Source organism: Dermacentor silvarum, chromosome 1, assembly GCF_013339745.2.
Source record: "Dermacentor silvarum isolate Dsil-2018 chromosome 1, BIME_Dsil_1.4, whole genome shotgun sequence".
In the NCBI taxonomy this organism is placed as follows: Eukaryota; Metazoa; Arthropoda; class Arachnida; order Ixodida; family Ixodidae; genus Dermacentor; species Dermacentor silvarum.
In genome coordinates, this window is record NC_051154.1 from 411,261,765 (window position 1) to 411,281,504 (window position 19,740).

Sequence of the window (19,740 nt, forward strand, 5' to 3'; positions counted from 1 at the left end):
GCCGCCCTCCTCCCTCACCTTCGACGGTCTCCGCGCGCACCCGTGTGCCGGCGCCGCCCGCTCCCTGAATCTTTGTTTTCTGCCGTTATCGGGAAGCGACCGTTAGCCGGCGTGGGCAGTTTCGTGGCCCGCACTTGCTATGCGCTTGCGCGCCGCGATATTTCACGACTCGCACCGTTCGTGCATCGTGCTATGGTGCACGAATACTTCAAAAATACGTCCTTTTAATTCGACCAAATTTTCGGGCCCCTTCGAGTTCGAATTATCGAGATTCGACTGTAGTTTTAATTGTGTTTCGATGATACGAATTTCGGCTCATACGAATATTTTTCGTGACCCCGTGAGATTCGTATCATCGAGCTTTCACTGTATAGCCATGTGCTTGGCGGCTGTGCCTGCTAATACAGGGTGTTCAAAACTAAGCTTTATGCTTTTCTTAAAATTAGGCACTGGGAGGCACGCGAAGACCACCTGTGCAAATAAGTTATGTAGCCAGGGGGGCACAACGTGAGATGATAATAATCGCTGTGAGCAGCCCAATTAACTAAAATTGAACAATTATTTTTTTGTCGACTGCAGGAAGTGAGTATGTTTGTATTGAAAACTTAGAGGCAGTCGTGTTTCTTACTGCAGTCAATAAAAAAGGTAATTATTCAATCTTAGTAAATTCGGCTGCTGACAGCGATAATTATCATCTCCCTTTGTGTCCCCCTGGCCACATAACTTATTTGCGCAGGTGGTCTTCACGTGCCTCCCAGTGCCTAATTTTAAGAAAACCATAATGCTTAATTTTCAACATCGGTATATCTAGCCTATATTGTTTCTTAAAATAAAATTTGGGATGATCGGTTGCAGGTTTGTTAGAGATGCTTAAGCACGGGTCTGTCCTTGGAGTTCAGTTGGGACACCTTGTTTTCCTTAGAGATTCTTTGTGTTCGGTTGAGACACCTTCGTTTGCTTTGGAGCTCCAACGCGGCAAGCACTACGCTGGTTGTTTACGATATGCGAATCACCGCATATGAAGACTCATGACGCCACCTACAAGAAGAACGATGTGGCGCAGTAGGCGAGAGCGCGAGCCAGCGTCTTCATGTTTTGTTTCCCACGCGACGTCATCCTTTTACACAAGGTGCGCATCTGCTCCCGTTTCTCTAACCACGGGACGCCATCCTTGGCCCGTGCGCTGGCGTTGGCCGCTGACGTCACGCTCCCCCACTTCGCAGCCGCTGCTCAAGACTTCGCCCCGCTCCGCGAGAACGCCCACTCAGATAAACGGATCCAGCGGCTTTGACCCTACCACGCTTAATGTACGGTAATAAAACTGCGAAGTTACAATGAAAAACTTGTAGCGTACGAACGGTACTGTGCTCGTACTGGATATTGTTAGTGTAACTGTGATCACAATGAGGGCTACAGTTAAAAAAAAGTTGCCCATGCGTAGTTCTTAGTTTAGCTGTTATTATTTATACAGGGTTTGTCCAAAAAGTAATGTCAGTGAGTCGATTAAAAAGAAATTGATCAGATCGGTACAACACAATAAAATGTTTCAAAATAGGCTCCTCCTGCGTCGTTACATTGCTTCTAGCGAGATTTCCAATCATCGAAGGCGTCACGGTAAGCCTCCTTAGGAATGTCCTTTAGAGTCTTGGTGCAAGCCTTTTCGACTTTGCCAACTGTCGCGAAATGATGTCCTTTCATGGGAATTTTCAAGTGCAGAAAGAAGAAGCAGCAGCCTGGGAGAGCCACGTCAGGATTGTAGGGCGGCTGGGGAACCGTTGGCATCTTTCAATCGGCCAGAAAGCGCGTCACGAGGAAGGCGGTGCAGGCTGCATGGTGCGTTGTCATGGTGAAGTTTCCAATCGCCCCCGATATCAGGCCGGGTGCGATGAATCCTTCATTTGAGCCGCTTGAGCACTTTCACGTAGAATTTGGCATTCACGGTTGTGCCATGGGGTACAAACTCATGGTGGACGAGGCCACTGATCTCAAAGAACACAATCAGCATGGTCTTGACCTTTGACTTGATAATTCTGGCCTTATTGGGGCGAGGGGACGCTGAGCTGTTCCACTTGGCACTTTGCCTTTTTATTTCGGGGTCGTATTAAAACACCCAAGTCTTGTCACCTGTGATGACATTGTCCAAAACATGGGGGTCACTTTCGCACAAATCCCAAACCTCCTGGCACATTTCAACTCGGCTCGATTGTTCGTCGTCCATTAACATTTTGCGCAAGATCTTCGCGCAAACTTTTCGCATGTGAAAATTATTCATCAAAAACTCGTGAACGGTACTTTTTGGAATGTTTACTGTCTGTGCCACTAAACGGACACTCAAACGAGGGTCTGAGTACAAAAGATATCTCGCACGCGTCACATTTTCGTCGGTGATGGTCGTTGATGGCGGTACAGCGCGGGCTTCATCGCTGACCTCTTCACAACCTTCTAAAAAGATCTTGTGCCCCCGGTAAACTTGACGTTCTGACAAACAATTATCACCAAAAGCTGTCTTTATCATAGGAAAAGTTTCCACTGCAGACTTGCCGAGTTTCACACAAAACTCGATGGCAATCCTTTGTTCCAACGAGCGCTGCATTACGGCTTGCACGGTAAATGAAAATGAGTCGACGAAAAACCTTGTCCTTACTCTCCAGATGGTCGCAGACGACTGAGCGACCGCGCGTGCGTAAGCTAACTTCCCCCTCCACCAATCCCAACTAGTCTTAGCGCGCTGCGACGTATAGTCGCTTCACAATATAATCACTGACATTACCTTTCGGACAAACCCCGTATATGAAAACTTCAACAAGTGATCTCTTTCATTAAGCAGGTTGGTCGCGGAACCGTTGACTGCCAATGAGGCAACCGATAACACCCTAAGGGGCAACTAAGTTGATCAGGCGCGAAGGCGCTCGTGCGAACATTGGCGTGCTTGGCAAAAGGGACGTCCCCTCGTTCATTCGATGCCACCGACGGGACGAGTAAGGCACCGCTGGCGCTAGGAGGTCCAAGGTGTTCATGAGAAAAAATAACTACGGCAACTTGTGGGAATCCTCGTGTCCCATAACCGCCGCACGGGCAGCGAACGTCGCGTCAAGCGCATGCGTGCCAAGGAGAGTTGGGAGAGGGGAAACTTTCCTTCCGCGGGCGGCGCGTGGGAATCGCAAGCGCTATCAGCGCCACCGGGTGGGTCACGTGAGATCTCGCTAATATCGCCCGGGTCTCTTTGGTCTCCAGCAAGCGGCGATGGCGGAAGTCTCCGCCGCCGCTCCCGATTCCCGCACGTGGTTAGTCAACCGCGTTCTTGCAGCGGCAAACGCCGCGGCCGCCCGTATTCCCCAGTTGGTAAGTCGGAAGCCCTTCTTTACCTAGTGTATTATTCTCTTCGAGGGAACCCTCAGCGATGTCAACTATAGCTAGCTGGCCTGCTCGAAGTGTTAGTTGCAGTCGTAATAAATGCTTTCCGAGTGTACACGTGGTTGTCGTCTATTGTTTCCTCGAGCTTGTACCGGACCGCGGTTGATGCGCAGGCATGCGCCAACCACGGGGCTCGGTGTGTCGAGGAAGAACGCCGCGGTCCCCCCATATCCCGACATTTTGGCGTTCCCAACGTGGGGCAAGCTCTTGGAAAACGGGACGACGATCTGTCCGGACCAGCGTTAGGCCTCAGCCGAAGGCGTGATTGCTAGCTAGATCTGTGTGTGCTTTCTTGAGGGCGAGTTAACGCTGCACTAGGGTCACCGAACTCGTGTAGACGCTGAGATTTGCAGCGAGTTTTCTCCTAAGAGTACGCCCGAAGCGAGCGAGTGCAGCAGCCGACGCGGTGGTCGATTTTCCCTGTACATATGTAAATAGCCTCCTTTCTGTATCTTTGGCTCTGGGAGCTGGCGCCGGAAACGCTGGCTAGGACGTCAGCGGGGCGCAGTCCCAGGAGTCTGCTCGGAAGCTGCGTGTTGAGCAGCGAGCGGGGACCACTTAGCTAGGCCTGCATCTCCTCGCGGCGGCTCATTGGAACCCTTTATGGGTCTTGTGTGGCATTGGTATCCGTCATGGACGCGATTAGGCCTAAGGCTCTGCGGAGCTGCCGGTCGCATGTTCGAAGACGACCATGCCGTGACATTTAGCGGGTGCAACCGGATTCGCTAGCTCTACTATACTCGCCCGAGCGGAGAAACCTCGTTCGCAATAGAAAGCTTATTTTGTTCAGATGGACCCAATATTTTGCGGGCAGAATAACCGAAATCTCGGGGGACCAGAGAGCGCTTTGTTCATACGAGCATCGCCCTTTTTCGCGCTGTATTGGACCGGAAAAATTCGGTCAAAGCGAATAATTTCATTCAAACGAACTGGATTGTTTTTTTCTTCTCGTTACCACATAAAGCTATGCGGTAGACGGGTGGTTCAGCATCGTGTCAGACGGCCGACGCTGCGGCGGCCTCTACTGCCTTAATTTTAAGTGTTTGTGGAGTGCATTTGAGAAACTTTGCAGAACGAGTGAAGCCGTCATGACTTGCTATTGCTGCCATGGTCCACGTCCCTGCCTGCTGTCTCGGCCCCTCCCTGTTCGCGGCCCGACGCAGCAGCACATGGCAGCCACAATGAGGGAGGCCCACCATCATACACTCCCACGAGGATGCGTCGGTGCGAGGATCATCGAGCCGGCGCGCGCGCCGCTTCGAGAAAGTCCTGACCTGCTGTTCCCGGGTGGACATTGCGGCGCGCATCTTGAGGGTAAGCCATCTTCAGCCCCGTCATCGTCAACCACTATGACGGCTGCCACATGTGGGCGGCTGCCACACAGGACAGTGCTGCCTATCAACGTGGATTCGGACATTTCCTGCCGGAGTTTACCATCGCATCTGCCCAGATACTTTGTCAATACGTCGTTCCAGCGATTTCTCCGCCGTAGGGCAATATTTAAGGGTGGAGGGATGTGGGAATCCTCGTGTCCCATAACCGCCGCACGGGCAGCAAACGTCGCGTCAAGCGCATGCGTGCCAGGGAGAGTTGGGAGAGGGGAAACTTTCCTTCCGCGGGCGGCGCGCGGGAATCGCAAGCGCTATCAGCGCCACCGGGTGGGTCACGTGAGATCCCGCTGATATCGCCCGGGTCTCTTTGGTCCCCGGCAAGCGGCGATGGCGGAACTCTCCGCCGCCGCTCCCGTGGTTAGTCAACCGTGGTTAGCACGTGGTTAGTCAACCGCGTTCTTGCCGCGGCGTTTGCCGCGGCCGCCCGTATTCCCTAGTTGGTAAGTCGGAAGCCCTTCTTTAAAGACCTAGTGTGTTATTCTCTTCGAGGGAACCCTCAGCGATGTCCACTATAGCTAGCTGGCCTGCTCGAAGTGTTAGTTGCAGTCGTAATAAATGCTTTCCGAGTGTACACGTGGTTGTCGTCTATTGTTTCCTCGAGCTTGTACCGGACCGCGGTTGATGCGCAGGCATGCGCCAACCGCGGGGCTCGGTGTGTCGAGGCAGAGAGCCGTCGGCAATCCCCACATATCCCGACAAACTTCAAGACACCACACCCTGACGGAATACAACTAAGCTTGTGAGTGAGCTAGCTTTACTTCTACATGCCTGATATCACTGGCACTCGCGAAAAATACTTTTGAAGAATGCTGGTGCGGCCATATTTTTTTTTTTGCGACAGGGCCATCCTCCCATCGGCGAGGGGGTGATGCAGAAATCTGAGGGGGGGGTCAGGACATCCGGACATCCCCCCTGGATCCGCGCCTGCGCGTGGCCTGAGTATGGACACAGCCACAGCAAGAGGCGATGCGTTCTAGGGGGACAGGGCAGATGGACGTGTGTCTCTTTGCCCCATCACCCCAAGCGTTGGGCTTGATCACATTCACCCACACCCCTTGCACTGAAGGAATCGTCAGCTCTCGTGTTTCTCCGAGCACTCCAAGCTGCCGTGCACCCTGCGGCCTCCGCAAGTTGTTTACTAACATGACAAATGTTGCAGTGGTGTTTCCTGCATACCGCGTCCCAGCGCACCTGCTTCGACACATTTTTGTGACTAAAATTTTTCATGAGGAAGGGCGGTTGCAAATAACTTTAGCCTTGGCCAACATTTTTATATTTTTTTGCTAAATTTACCAACCAAGCATACAGGCTCCAAGTACATGATTGAAACGGCCAAAAACTTTCTTAAATTGAAACCGTGTCTAAGGTTACTTCTCTAAATCGTGAAAAAAAGTACACGGTTTTATTTATTTATTTCTTTACAATACCTTCATAAAGTCTAATTGAAGTTCAACGGAAGTAAGGTTGGGAAATGAAAATAGTTACATCGCAAATATAGTTAAATCAAGGTTGGACTGTATAACGTCATCAGGGACACATGTGGAATCTTTCTTTCTCATAAAGTGTACCTCGAGAGTTCACACGCTGTTTTATTGCCACTCCTGCCCAGAAGTGCGAAAAGTACGGCTTGGAGGACGACACGCCATGGCACATAGCAATAAAGAGCTGTTGGCAAGTGACGATGATGGACATTAGGTGTAAATAAATTACCATTCTGTATAGTAAGCTCTGCATGTTTCAGTTTGCTTTGATTGCCAAAATAGGAGACATGCCACATTTTTCACGCCATAAAATTGGACGCATGCTAGAGGTGTTATGACATGAAGTTGAAAAACCGGCGACAGTCTTTGAAGCACATCTACCTTTGAACGCGAGATGAAGAAGAAGCATCCCGCCAGGAGGAGCCCCTGCAGTGTGGCCTGCGTGTCGCTGAACTTGATGCCATCCAGGTAGAGCACACTCTGGCTGTATGCTAGCACCAGAGCGTTCAACGCTAGGATCTTGAACATCTGCAGGGTCGTCACTAGCGTGCACCGGCCCTGCTTGATCACGTGGCAGACTGCACCAATACAGCATCATTTATGGCAGCATGTCCACAGATGTGCACTCTATGCCTCAGAAATGCAACAGAGTATTTCACATGCAGCATACTCAGAATACAGCCAGCCACTCGAGTACTGGTGTACATAACCATAACACGAAATCGTGAATTATGAAAACCCACTGCATGACCACATACTGCAAACAAAACATCCAGGCCTACATGTTGCAACTCATACAGGGCCTACTCATCAATTTTCCAGCAATGGTTCAATCATAGTGTCCCAAGGTGTGTGTAGTACAACAAATTTTAAACATCATAATTTCATTAGTGATTCTGATTTCTAGGGGTTATCGTGGAATGTGCACACACAGTGCAGTGAAGGTGATGTACAAATCAAATTTGAACCGTTTCATTTATGAGCAATAAAGAAACTGGGCTGCCTCAGCGTTACCCCGGCAAACAAAAACTGAAATGTGGTTACAAGCATCCCTAGATGGCTGTCCTTCCACAAGAGCCCCTTTGCAGACAAGCATGTGGCCTTGCTCACAGCTGCACTATGACTAGCATTATCTGCTCTTTCTCAATTAAAGCCATTTCTTTTTGCATTTGACACGGTGACGGCACTAACTTTGCTGTTTTCTTTGTTCAAGCTATAAACCCAGTTGCACACAAGAGCCCTGCCAGAATTCATCCTCATCCTTTCCCTTAAGGGCTCCTGTCAGGTTATTACATAAGAGGGGAAGTTACAGTGCGCAACAAAGAGAACAAAGATTAGTTACACGCTTCATGCAAATCTACTATTCAGTTGAAACATCTGCAGCCCGTTCACAGCATTCCCATGGTGACTGCATGGATTGGCACGACTGACCATAAACGAAAAAAAAATAAAATACTACGCGGACGATCTGGAATGGATGAAGGGAGGAATGGCAGTTTGTCACACAACCTTCAGACACACTTTGGCGCCACCACACAGTCTCTTCTGAACTAGCCATGCCACGATCAGCCTCTGTGGCACAGTCAAATGCTGTTTCTTGGTGGGAAAGAGGTGGCAGGAAGTCATAGATCATTGCCAAGGTACAGCAAGTGGGGATATTCTAAGGAAGATGATTTGGATAGTAACAGTCTTCACTTGCGATCAACGATATGGATCCATGAATGGCCATTCATATTTCCGACAACCTTTCTTCCCCTTCTAAACTGGATGAGTATGCTGTGTGTGTGTGTGCAATCCGTTGTCCTCATTTTTGTCATTACCTATTTGCCTGTAATGCTTGCTCGACATAAACCCTCTACTACGTATACCCTCTGGCTATGGTATTCAACCAGTTCGTGCAAATTTTGTAAGCTGTAAAAAATAAGAGCAAGAAAGACTGAACAAACGACAGAAAACAACAATGCAAGACGACAAACCGGCCATACTGTGATCTGCCAGTTACGTTTTATTTGCAGTGTTCTCATTAAAGTAGTGTTTCACCCACGTTGCACCGAGTTTTCTTTCTCGATGACACCACTTTTCAGAATGATGACACCACTTTGCTGAGCGATGACAGTACTTTTCCGAGCGGCACCATGGTGTTGACACTACATTCCTTCATCGGGTTCGTAGGCAAACTCCACTTCATACTCTGGGGACATGTCGTAGTACGACGGTCCCGTCAGAGTCGAATTAACGGTAGTCTACTGTACAGTCAAACCTAGATATAACAAATCTCGATTTAACCAAATTTGCGATGTAACAAACTATTTTCATTTACCAATCTTAGTTCCATTGAAAACCGTATATTTACCCAATTTTTTTTTTTTACGACTAAATGAAGTAATTTCGAGACACAGTTTCAATGTAACAAAGTTTTGGCCATTTCAAGCATGTACTTGGTGCCTGTGTGACTAGTAAATGTAGCAAAAAACTATAAAAATTACCAACCTCGCTCACTCTCTACTTGTCGCTCACTTGCCGAAAAACTACATCGCTCTCATCTGGACTCCAGCACATCAAGGACTACCGGGCAACGAAATGGCTCATGCCGCTGCTTGAGGATTCACGGGCCGAATGGCCACAAATGTGGGCCTTACTCTAGAACCCAATGACTCCCAACAACACACAAATAAAGACGCACTCATCACATTCCATGAAATTTGCACACATTACAAACACCAACGCCTAACGTATCCACCTCTCGCTGTGCCTAGCATGCGCCAGAGAGAAATATTGTGGCGCCAACTACAAACTCGCACTTTTGTAACCCCACGCACTTTGCACTTACTCTTTCCCGTCACATACTCCAAAACCAAGTGTCGCTTCTGCCCTGTCGAGACAGCAGATCTCTCCCATATCATGTGGCAATGGCCCACCAAATGTCCCCCCCGCACCCTCAAACCATTAATTAGTAGCGAGGAGCTGTGGGAGACTGTCCTGCGCAGTGCCGATCCCACCCTGCAGGACCGAGTCCCAAATGGGCTGAGGAGGTAGCAGAGGCCTACCACGACTGGTAGGCGGACGTCGGGCAACATAAGGTGCTGGGACTGGAGCACATGACCTCCCTCTCTCCACCCCCCCCGGCCCCTCCCCTTTCTTATAAAGAGAAATAAAAGTTTATTCATTCATTCATAAAAATGTTGGCCAAGGCGAAAGTTATTTCAAGCGTCCTTCCGCATGAACAGTTGAAAACGCTGTCAAAGCACTGGGACGCAGTGTAGCGGAAACACCGCTGCGCCATTTGTCGCGTTGGTAAACACTTCGCGGAAGCCGCGAGTGAGGCACGTAGCAGCGCACGGAGAAACATGAGAGCTGACGAATTCTTCTGCACAAAGGGTTGGGGAGGTAAGGTGATCATGGGTGGGCAGGAATGCGTGCCTATCTGCTCTCTCCCCCTAATGCGCGCGTCTCCTCCTCACTTGTGTCCATACGAGGGCCACGCGCCGTATCTTGAAGGTAATCAAGTAAAAGATTTGGGAGCTGAGGTGCTTTGATGCGCATTGTGTTCCCGTGGTTGTTTATTCTCAAGTTGGCGATCTCAAGTCGCGTCGGCAATCATATAATCTTAAGTTTCCTAGACAGGGTGTGAAGCATTCGCTCGCGTTGTGACAGCGAGTGTTCGTGGTCATCAAGTGAGACCTGTTCATGTTAGCCTGATCGCGCGTGATACTGATAAAACTACAAACCTTACTCATTGCAGTTGTCTTTTTGCTATCGACATCAATGCTCAGCCTTTCTGGCGAAACTGCACACATTTTATTTTTGCTCAGGACGAATATTCATATCTTTTCACAGATTCATTTTTAATTTGTGGGCTGACGGTTGTGGGCACTGAGCACAGTCAGCCATTGCGTCCAAGACTGACGGTGCCGCGCCGCGACACACACAAATTTCAGACGCCGTGAGCCACGTGGGTGAATGGGCAGCGCATTGGGTGGCAAAGTGGACATACCGTATTTGCTGGTGTATAAGTCAGGTTTTTTTTCTGAATTTTTCGTTGGTGTGTCTTATAGAACTTATGTACGTTTTTTCTTTCTCCCGGAAATACTGTCATCAAAATTGGATTGGAGGCCACGCAAAGCGCACTGAGTTGACCTCCTCTACCACTTAATTGCTACGGGTTGTGCGCACGCTACTGAGGTGCTGTGGGAGGACAGAGCTGCCGATCGCTTTCCAGATGGAGTGCGCGCGCAGTTGCTACAGTACAAGCCACCCCGCACTGCATTCCCGCTGTCCTCCCTTGTGCCCGATTCGCTGCACCGTCGCACACTTTCACTCGCACATACAGCGCACGGCACGCAGGGGTGATATATCGCCCTTGGACTTAATATGAAACACCGCGGCACGACCACGATGGCAGAAAAAGGCCTTGAGTGTCCATATTCTTGCTATCACAATTATATAGCAATGACACCCATATGGTTACGCGTGACCCGTGTTCACGGAGTGAAACATCACTAATTTTTTTTTAAAATCGCTTACCGAACGAACATGTGTGTCTTATACACCGGTGCGACTTATATACAATTTTTTTTGGAAAAACTGCCGCTTTGAGAGGGGTGCGTCTTATAGACCAAAAAATACGGTATGTGAAATCCTTTTCAAATTCCGTTGGGAAAGTTAGAACTTAATCCTCCACAATGCAATGCATGTGTGACAAGTCTCCTGGCCAACAAACTGGGTGACTCACTGCACTGGATGGAGGACAGCTTGGAGGTGAAAGGTGCTGCAACACTAGCATCACCGAGCTTGACCACCTGTGCCTGGTCCTGTTCCTCCAGGTCCTTGAGCAGCTTCTGTAGCTGCCTCTGCAACGGATGTGTATTAAATAGAGCACAAGCTAAAGCGGCACAGCCCAAAATGCACAATCACAATGCCTCTCACAAGCAGCATAGTTTCAAAAAGCATTAAAAGAGAAATTCAGGTAACCTGTGCTTCTTGACTTCAGATGTGCGACTTCACCTTTTTAAAAACAAATTAAGGTTTTAGGGAACAACTAAGCGAGCAAAAATACTTTTTCACAGCCAAAAATTATTACTGTAATTAGAGTTGACAATGCATCACTTATAATTATGATAGCAAGGCATTAAAATTTATAGAAAATCCCTAAACACTTTCTTTCTAATTACCATCACGGCAATAATGTGCTAGGATCCAGCCTTACAACCTAAATGCTCTGCTCTTCTTGTGCAACAGTAGCTCCATCACATGCTACAAAATACTTTAAACTCATATACCACCCAGGCCTAACAGCACACACGTACATAGCAAACAACATGCCTCCAAGAGCCACAAATATTTTCTCGACATTTACCCACAAGGTGCACTCATGGCCATGTGTGACTGCAGGAAATTCATTCACGTATAGCAAGCATAAGGTCACAATGTGAACGGGCCTTTTCTGAAGGTGCCAGGTGACTGGATCAAAATAACAACTAGAGTTAAACCTCAATATAACGAAGTCGGTAAAATCGACAGTTTGCTTCGTTATACTGAAATTTGAGCTTTTATGCAAATAAGTACTGTATTTACTCGATTGTAACGCGAGTTTTTTTCATGATTTTCGTTGCTTGAACTCGACCCTTCTGTTACATTCGAATAACGGCAAAAATTTATGATTTTAAAACAAATATCCTAAATTCTGCAGTTTTTAATGTTACGTTGGCAACCTGTACCTTTACGTCTTGATTCAATCCATAGACAAGTCGACCGAAGTCAATACTTCTTTTTTGTTGGAATCAACGCCATTTTCGACTGGTGTTACGGTTACGGCGCTGCGTTACCCTGTGTCATTTCAGGCTTCGACTACGTTCATTTGGAACGTTATGGCGACACAGAGCGTTCGGTATGACGGACGCTTCGAGAGACGAGTAAATTTGATGGCCGAGGAGCTGGGAAACTTTGCCGCGGCTTGGCGGCTCAACGTCAATGAGGACGATTGTCCGATGGTGGCACCAATGGGAGGCCCTTTGTAAATGCGGGGCCGGCCGGAAGGGCCTCGTAGTGGCCTGGCTCCCGGATGAAATAGCTGTGCAGTCTTTTCAGCAGTACTTAATCTCAAATGAGCTTGACGGCAAGGATGACTTGATTCTCGGGCGATCACTTTCAGAAAAAGTTTCGCAAAACTTGGCTCATTTCAGCACCGAACCTCTTGGAAGTATACGGCCAACAGCGCTCTTGGGACTGATAACGAGCTTGGCACAGCATCAGAAACACTTGTCGGGATGCTTTCGCGAAATTTTGCAAAAGTGAAACCATCTCCCAAAGTGATTGCCCGAGAATAATGCCTAAGGCGCGGTGCACGCGGTTTGCCTAATTTGGCCGGTTTGACACGTGTAGGCAGACAATCGGCTTTATTTGTGACTGTTAGTGATATAATAACACCAATGTTGAGCTAGAAGTGGCAAAGGCAGCAGATTCTTTCCGGCACGGAGAAGCAAAAACTATGAATTAACTGAAGTAATGCAATGGCGCAGTTTGAATTAAGCGGCTTTAAAATACATTGAAAGCATAGCGGGCCAACCAAAAATTTTAAATTTATTTGAATTAACCGAAAGTTTGAAATACCAGAGTTTGAATTATCGCGAGTCTACTGTATATTTAAACCAGAATTACTTATTAAATGGGTACCTATTATTGAAGTTTTACTGTACTTGTTTTTTTCTTTTGTACGTAGTTGTATCCCACTTCTACAACAGCCCTGAATAGGGCTGCAGTATTTGAAAATACATGCACGAACATGTTGGTGGATGTCCACGTGGCTGAAAATGCACCATGAAGCTCAGAAAGCTCGAAAGCATCTGCTTGGCAGATGCGTTAAAGGGACACTAAAGTCAAATAAAAAGTCTAAGCTAAAGTGATAGAGCAATGCTCTAGCACGTCTAAGGCGTCAATATAATCGCGAACAGAGCTTTAGTAATAGAGAAATTGAGGTAAATGCAGGACATGATAAGAGACTCCCCAGGGACATTCCGATACTTACCCGATGACGAAGGCTCTCCTCCAAAAAAAAATATGTCACTAGTACTTAACCACTCCTCAAAAAAAATATATGTCACTAGTACTTAACCACTCGTATTAAAAAGATTGTTTCGTTGGATTATAGGGTGGAAGAAAATGCTACTTGTCTACTTCTATTAGATTCTTAGAAAAAAATACCTTTTTGGCGTTACACTTGATAACGACGCGGGCGGTGAAAAGATTTCGTTTTCGCTCCACTCTGCACCGTGCTCGCTTTCGAGTTTCAGAAGTTACGTTATCGCGTAGTACTGCGCTCATGGAGGAAAAGCTTTTCCTTCCGCCATGACTGCGCTGGTGTTTCTGGCTCGCCAAACTCGCACTTGAACTTGCTAGCAGCTTGAGAGTCGCGACGACACGTCCAGACGGTGGTGACCAGCTTCGTCGCCCGACGTCGCATTGCAGGAGTCCTCACTGCTTTCGTGCTCGGAAGAGCTGGTGTCAAGGCTGCCGTCGTAGTAGGCGACGACGACGGCAGCGCGAGCCCTCAGCAGCATGTCACGCTCATCGAAGCTTAAATCACTGAAATCGAGCCCAGCATCGCGAGCCAATGTGTCATTGTCAGGGTCGTCAACTAGTTGGCGACGAGCGTCGACGATCACCATGTTCACAATTCGGCACGCTCTACCTTCCGCTATGGTGGCTAGCCACCATACTTCCCCTTTCGCACTGCCGTCGGCTCTGTCTTGGCTCTGTTTCTGGCCGCGCGTTTGCACTTTCCGCAAAAAAAAAAAAAGCTGTAGCGCCGTCTGCGGGCGCCGTTTTACTCACCGGCGGCCATGACGTCACCACTCCTCGCCCGGCGCGCGATTTGAATTGCGTTAGAGGTACGCGGACGCTTAAAATAAGTCTTTTCTTTGCACGAAACAAGCGTTTCGAGGTTTCCGGTATCATATTTTAACAATCCACGTTGAAATATTTGCCTTTAGTGTCCCTTTAAATTCAAGAAAATGACCACTGATGGTGTGTTTCACGAAACACACATTTGTAGGAAATGAAGCACTACACTACACTTTGTGTTAGCATCATTTTGTGTATTCCTACCAAAGCTACAAATTAAGTTTGAAGTGTTTGCAAGATTTGTTTAAATTTAGACTTTCCCTGGGCCAAAAATTACGCAGGAATGCAACTGCACACTCTTCTGCTTGTTTGACAATAAAAAAAGAAAGCAGGCATGGTTAAAAATGGAAAGAGGCAGTCATTTCGACAAAAATTTGTATAGCAAGAACACCTTCTGCCCTTTGAACAACATATGCAAAAAAAAAAACTGATGACTGCAGCACTGAAATTCTGCCATCCCACAGGCACAAGTGCTCCTCAACAGCCTCAACCGAGCTCAAGCCACAATTCCTGTTTAAAAGAGGAGCATGGTCACACACAACAAACACAGAAGGGTTGCAAAGAAGGTGTGAATGGCACAGAAAACCTCTCACTATGATCAGTGTGATTCCAACTGAAAACTTACAAAAAGGAAACAAGCCACATACATTTTAGAAGAGTAGAATTTTGGTACAGTTGGTGATGCATATTCGACTATGGTGAAGCGCACCAGACGGGACCAAAGGAAGGCAACAGGACAGGCGCTTGTTCCATCCGTCTCGCCTTCCTTTGTTACTGTCTATTGCGCTTCACCGTACTCAAATAGTCCACATAAACACCACCACCACCACAATAGAAGCAAGAATGCAGATTACCACCTAGCTCCCAGATAGCAAAAGGTGGGCAGGTGTGCAAAAGCAACTTCTCTGAATCCTAGTACAAGAAGGCACTTGTGGCAACTTTTGCCCTGGCCACCCTTCTATCCCGTGAACCCGACACGAAGCAGACAGCAAGGCCAGCACACCTGGGCGTCTGCCATCTTGTCAGCTCGAGATCCTGGTCGGGGCCCTGCAGTGGGCTTGCCATCGGGCCGTTTCCCCGGGCGACCGCGGGCGGCCATGGCCTCCAAGCGGGAGCTCACCGCATCTGGTACGCCGTCTGCCGAGTCCGCGGCGACCTCGTCTTTCTTGCGCTTGCCCTGAGGCACCGGCGCATTGGCCAGGAGGGCCACTCCTGCACATCGCGTCAACTCACTGAACCTCCAGTGCGTGCATAAGCTGTCCAGCTAAATCACAGCTGATTCACGTCACATATGGGTACAACTGTTTTCTCTAGAAGAAATCACACGCATGTGTTTTCTGTACCAAACAGAACGGTGGCGCACCATTTATCATTCTTAGGATGAAACACTGTGCATTAGCATTAGTGTGAGATGCGTTGTTCGTCAATTGCTATACTTTCTTCTCTACTTTCTTCTCGTGGCACCACGGACTATGCATACTTCCAATTACGAAACAGGCTAGTAATTAAATCCAAACATGCAGTATTAAACAGCATGCATCACGAATTGCCATCTCCTAGCAAAATGAACAAGCCCGTGGCTCAGCCAGAACATTCATGCACATACGGATGTATGCATTGGTGATGCACGTCAGGGTGCTATTGCTGTGCTGGCATCCCGGCACCTGACAGAATGCAAAAGGCATGTCACATCGCTGCTTACTAGCAAGTACAAGCACACTCAAATTACTGACTTTTGAAATTTCTTTCTGTGCTACTGAATCACATTAAAAAATAAATTGTGGGGTTTTACAAGCCAAAACCAGAATTTGATTATCAGACATGCTGTAGTGAGGGACTCCGGATTAATTTGACCACTGAACCACATGTTGCATCCTTATTCGTAAATGTTCATAATGACAAATTTCTGCAACAGCAAAGTTTTTCATGTGCCTTGCCAATTTTTTTGTGGTGCTATTCGACTGCACAGTCGCCGACTAATAATTCGGACTCAACGAGAACTGCCGAAGAGTGAATAATCCGGAGTCAGAAATAACGGATTTGCCAGAAAATAAGCGACTTATTTCACAAGTGGTCAATAAACGCTCGTCAATCTGTTGCTGCATGTATACACACTTGGGGCAGTATTCCAGGATGATTACTTTCCGGGGACAGGACCACTGTCGTGAGCATTTGCATGAGTCAGCACTAGATGCATTGTCGTACATAGACGACAGGATTCCTGCCACTGTGTGAAGATAGTGAGTTCAGTGCAGTGCCAGGAATGCTGTCGGCTGTATGCCTCAACATGTCCAGTACAGACTCTTGTGAAAGCTTGCAAAAGTTATTGTATATTTCAAAGCGATCGCGCAATAATACCGACCCTAGTCAGTTCGTATTTTGATGATTGTCATGCTGCCATAACAGAGGGACAAAAGTACAATCTCCATCTCATGAGTCGATTGCCAGTGTCTTCGCAACAGTCTGGCATTTCCCTCGCATATAGCTGCTGCTCTCATTGGCACAGACACCGAGGGTTGAGTTGGCGCCATTTGAAGTTGCCTAATGATAATGAGCACCGAAAATTTCCAATAACTTCTCAAAGAAGTCGCCCAGGAACGTGTCACCATTTAAAACATAAATGAACACTGCACATGTGGAACTCGCACGACTAACTGCAAATACAGCCTATAGAACATGCAGCCTTTAGAACTTGGATTTAAGCTTGGATTGGCTTGCCCTGTGCTTTGGAGTGTGACCGGTAACTACTGGATTAACTCGACTGCTCATTTCGGTTTCGTGGTGCTGGCAACATGGCTGATGATGCATTATAAGAATTTCCAGCGAAAAAAAAAACACTAAGGAAGGAAGCATGTGGACAGGAAGATGCCGGACTATGAATTGACAGTTTGAAGGTGAGCAAAGTACAAAGAGCAGAAAAAAATTAGTATATCTTGGAAAAACGAGACCATACTGCTGCGCATAAGTGTCATTGTAAAGCCTGACGTGGTAAGTGGTTTATAGGATTACACTTTCTTGTGAAAAAAGCTACGTCAGTCAAATTGGCCTGTGCTTAAACAACAGACCGAGATTGCACAGTTGCAACAGAGAAGCGATTGCGGGTCCGGCAGATCATTGCCGTATAAGCCAGTGATGCTCCCTTTTCGAAGCCACACGTGTTCTCGGCAGTAGTGCACCCAGGATCTCTGCCAGGGGGGGTTGACAGTTTGCCTTAGTTTGCCAATACCATCTAAACAGCACTAATTTCAATTTCTTCACGGGAAATTGGCAAAAAATTTGCTTTTTGCGCAAGCTTGTGAGTGTGCAGACGATTGCGCGCCTTGCATCTTAGTTGCAGTACTCAAAGGTGCAAGGAAAGAAAAGGGGTTAAACAAAAGGGGGGGGTTAACTCGGCCTCAGGGGGGGGGGAGGGGTTACAACCCCCAAACCCCTCCCCCCTGTCGGTGCGCCACTGGTTCTCGGTCAGCTTAAAAATAGTTACTTCCAGATATAGCACAAAAAAGTACACATACACACGACGAAGACACGACAGACACAGACAAGCGCTCGTCTGCGTCTTCTTCGTGTGTGTGTGGGTGGGTACTTTTCTGCGCTATATCTGGAAGTAACTATGTCAGACCAACTAGCCAGACAGACGGTCCCCTTCAGCAGTTTAAAAATGAAAGAAGTTGGCTATTATATATGAAGCCACACATAAGGGGAGAGGGAAGTATCAGCGGCCCCTCAGTCGGCATGACAGAGATGGACGTCGGGCTTTTCGATGACACCCATGGCACGTAAGTATGGCCTTACTTTTCGAAAAATATTCTTTATCTTTTCTGCTGTTCGTTCTTTGCTCACCTTCAAACTGTCAATTGATAGTCCAGCGTCTTTCGGTCTACTTGCTTCCTTCCTCAAAGTTGTTTTCACTGGAAATTCTTATAATGCAATTAATGGCTGATCACTGTGCCAGCGTTGTATCAATGCCAAAACATCTCTATTTCTGCTCGACTCAGTGGCCACATTAGCATGTGGTTGTGCAAGTGGACTTGCATTGAGTGGCACGCTGTAAGGTGTCAGAAATTTCAGTCATCCTTATAGATTAAGTCAATGAGGCCAGTGGTGGTGCCACAAATACTATCTCAATTATCAGTCGGCGACTTTACTTGAAGCCGTCTACATTTTGCTACAATGAACCATGCTGATGAGTAGTTTAGCACAGCTTAGCAAATGGAGCTGGCTGTTCTCTAAAGTGCCATTTCCCCTTCTGTAATCTTTCCTCACAGCTTCTACACTACACGCTATAACTAGAAGACAGGTAATGTGATTCAGGTACTAAGATATTCTCGCATAAGGGTGAAGAATTAGGGTGTAAGTTAGGATCTAAATTTTCACTGGGCAAATTTGTGTCCTCAAAAACAGTCTAATCACCATGACTGGTTGTCGAATTTATTTACACGGGTTGAGTTGGTCTGCTACTTATACATGCCTCCCCATACACACCATTCGGGAATGTACCGTGAGGACTTGATAGTATTCGTTATAAGTGTGTATTCGTTACATACTGATATTGGTGGAGAACATTTTAGATTTACTTTGTTACACCTGATCATAAAGTTATTTTCATCTCCAAGGAACAAAGGCCGAGTCGAGAACAAGCCAATTACGAACAGTTTGACGAAGCCCTCTATCATTAACTTTCTGCGGCAATGCAGGAAGAGCTGCAGACAAGTAAGAGTACTCCTGAAAAAAGCCCCACATTCTCATCCACGTTAGTTTAAGTAAGAGAAAACACAGATGCCGTATTTACAAAAGCAAAATAGGATGAAGCACACCACTTGACTTATTTTTCTGCTTTAGGGCAAACGCAAAACCATCGCACGTGAAAGCTACGCCTGATTCAGTATGTGCTCCAAGAAGCCAAAAGCACTGACGGACTAGTTGGCCAAGTAAGACGCATGCAGAAGCTCTGCCTCCATAGCTTTCCCTTCATTGCCACAGAAATTTGTCTGCGAGTTTTGGTATACAGTATAGACCAGTTATAACGTAACCACTTATAGTGCAGGACCGGATATAATACGGTCTTTTCAGACTCCCGATAATTTTCCCATAGCACTCTATGTATACGCGTATCGCTTATTGTGCAGCTGCGGGAGACGAAATACCGGTTATAATGCAGCGGCCTGGAAGTTTGGCAGTCAACCGAAACGGCGAACGCTTCCCTAAAGCCGCAGTATACTCCGACGTAACGCGCGCGTGTCGAGCTCCGCGACATCACGGCGCCGAAGAAACGGCGTCTGCACTCCAACGACACGATGCAATCAGCGTGTATGGTGCCATCGGGAGCGTTTCAACATTGTTGGCACGTGAATAGCTCCCTTTCTAATTTCATGGAGGAAGAAAAATATAGGAGGGAGCATTACGTCATGCAGCCAGCCTTGGCAAGTGAACGCTTCGTGTAGCCAGCAGTGGTGGCCTAACACGTGACCTCTTGCGTGAGATTTGCCGAGACGTTTGGTTACGGTTAGTTTTTATTCGGTACGCGCTCGGCTGGCAACTGTTCAAATGCAGGAAGG

The 19,740-nt window shown here is 47.5% G+C and overlaps 1 protein-coding gene across 1 annotated transcript in view; it reads right to left on the minus strand.

The window, feature by feature from the left end:
* The window catches only part of LOC119447187 (endoplasmic reticulum transmembrane helix translocase), a 265,907-nt gene that overhangs the window by 37,950 nt on the left and 208,217 nt on the right, over positions 1 to 19,740 (minus strand). The window contains exons 18-20 of the mRNA XM_049663732.1: positions 15,189 to 15,397; positions 11,019 to 11,136; positions 6,668 to 6,864 (exon numbers count right to left, since the gene is read on the minus strand). Coding sequence (XP_049519689.1) covers positions 6,668 to 6,864; positions 11,019 to 11,136; positions 15,189 to 15,397 — 524 coding nt within the window. The remainder of the gene's footprint in view (positions 1 to 6,667; positions 6,865 to 11,018; positions 11,137 to 15,188; positions 15,398 to 19,740) is intronic.